At 44.9% G+C, this 1,550-nt stretch overlaps 1 protein-coding gene across 1 annotated transcript; it reads right to left on the bottom strand.

Annotated features, from left to right (window-relative positions):
• Nucleotides 1-589: 589 nt before the first annotated feature.
• Nucleotides 590-1,252, bottom strand: LOC132169566 (uncharacterized). The gene has a single exon (XM_059580585.1). The coding sequence runs from the start codon at nt 1,250-1,252 to the stop codon at nt 590-592; it is 663 nt and encodes a 220-aa protein (XP_059436568.1).
• Nucleotides 1,253-1,550: the final 298 nt, after the last annotated feature.

Consider the following 1,550-nt stretch of genomic DNA (forward strand, 5'->3'; position numbering starts at 1 on the left):
CGTGCTCCTACAACTTCTTTGGGTAGATCAGAATGTCGTCGATAAAATCCTCGGTGAACTAATCCAAATAGTCATGAAAGACTCTGTTCATCGTGTCCACAAAGGCAGCTGGTACGTTAGTCAATCCAAAAGACATAACTAGAAAATTGTAATGTCCATAACGAGTCCTGAAGGCTGTCTTAGGAATGTCCTCTTCCTTCACCCTCATTTGGTGATAGCCTGAGCGCAAATCGATCTTCGAGAACACATGCGCTCCTTGCAGCTGATCCAACAAGTCATCAATCCTTGGCAAAGGATACTTGTTCTTAATCACAACCTTGTTTAGCTCGCAATAGACGATCCACATCCTCATTGATCCGTCCTTCTTCGCAAACAGCACTATTGCTCCCCACGGTGATGAACTAGGGCAAATAAACCCCTTATCCAATAGCTCATAAAGTTATTCCTTCAGCTCCTTCAGCTCTGATGGTTTCATCCTATATGATGCCTTTGATATAGGATTGGTGCCTGGTACGCACATGATTCCACACTCCACCTCCCTTTGTGGTGGCAATCAGGAGTAGTCTTTTGAAAAGACATCTGGATAATCCTACACCACAGGGATATCTTGTAGGTCCTTCTTCTTTTCCTTCGTTACGGTGATGACGAATGCCAAAAATGCTTGACCTCCTCCGAGAATGAGCTTCTTGGCCCGAACGGCCGAAATGGTTGGAGGGAAAGACCTCATTCGCGATCCAACATATGTAACTTCTCCTTCTCCCCACAGTTTGAGCGTAACTTGCTTCCGAGCGCAGTCGATAACTGCCAGATGCTTCACCAACCAATCCATCCTGAGAATAACGTTGTAACTATTCATAGGGAGAACAACTAAGTTTGCAGGAAGTATCCTTCCACAGATGTGTATAGGGCATCCGCATATTGCACACTTACAAACTACAGTTTTGCCTACGGGGGTAGTTACAGCAAGACCGGTTTCCAAAGTTCGTACAACAAGTCTAGACAATCTTACAAACATAAAAGATACGAAAGAGTGGGTAGGCCCTGAATTAAATAAAACTGAAGCTTCAAATCCAAGTATAGGGACAATACTTGCCACCACTTCCAATTCTCCTTCCGATTCTCCTTTCGTCTCTCCTATAACAAGCACATAAACTTGTGTTGGCGCCAAAGGTTTCTGAGCATTCCCTTTGCTCACACAATCCTTGCTAAAGTGATCGAACTGGTCGTACCTGTAGCAAGTCCCGGTTGCCATCGTACAAGGTCCCTAGTGAACCCTGTTACATTTCTGGCATAACTTCAGCGTCTGACCCTTCTTCTGCTGCTCTTAAGGGATGTTCGAGGTAAGTTCTTGTGACCTCTAGGGTGGATAACTCCCCACTACCATCCTCCTATAGAAGTACCAGGTCCTTGGGACCTCCTTTTCAGATCCACGTACTCCGCTGCGTTCTCCTTCAAACTTTCCTCATAGATCGAAACCCTATCCACCAACTAGAAGAAATCCCAGATATCAAAATAGCTTATCACAGTTCGAATACAGGTGTTTAGACCAC

The sequence above is a fragment of the Corylus avellana genome, chromosome ca2 (assembly GCF_901000735.1).
Source record: "Corylus avellana chromosome ca2, CavTom2PMs-1.0".
Classification (NCBI taxonomy): domain Eukaryota; kingdom Viridiplantae; phylum Streptophyta; class Magnoliopsida; order Fagales; family Betulaceae; genus Corylus; species Corylus avellana.

Bases quoted from the DNA above. Each gene is read 5' to 3' on its own strand.
- LOC132169566 (XM_059580585.1), bottom strand. From the start codon at position 1,252: ATGGCAACCGGGACTTGCTACAGGTACGACCAGTTCGATCACTTTAGC.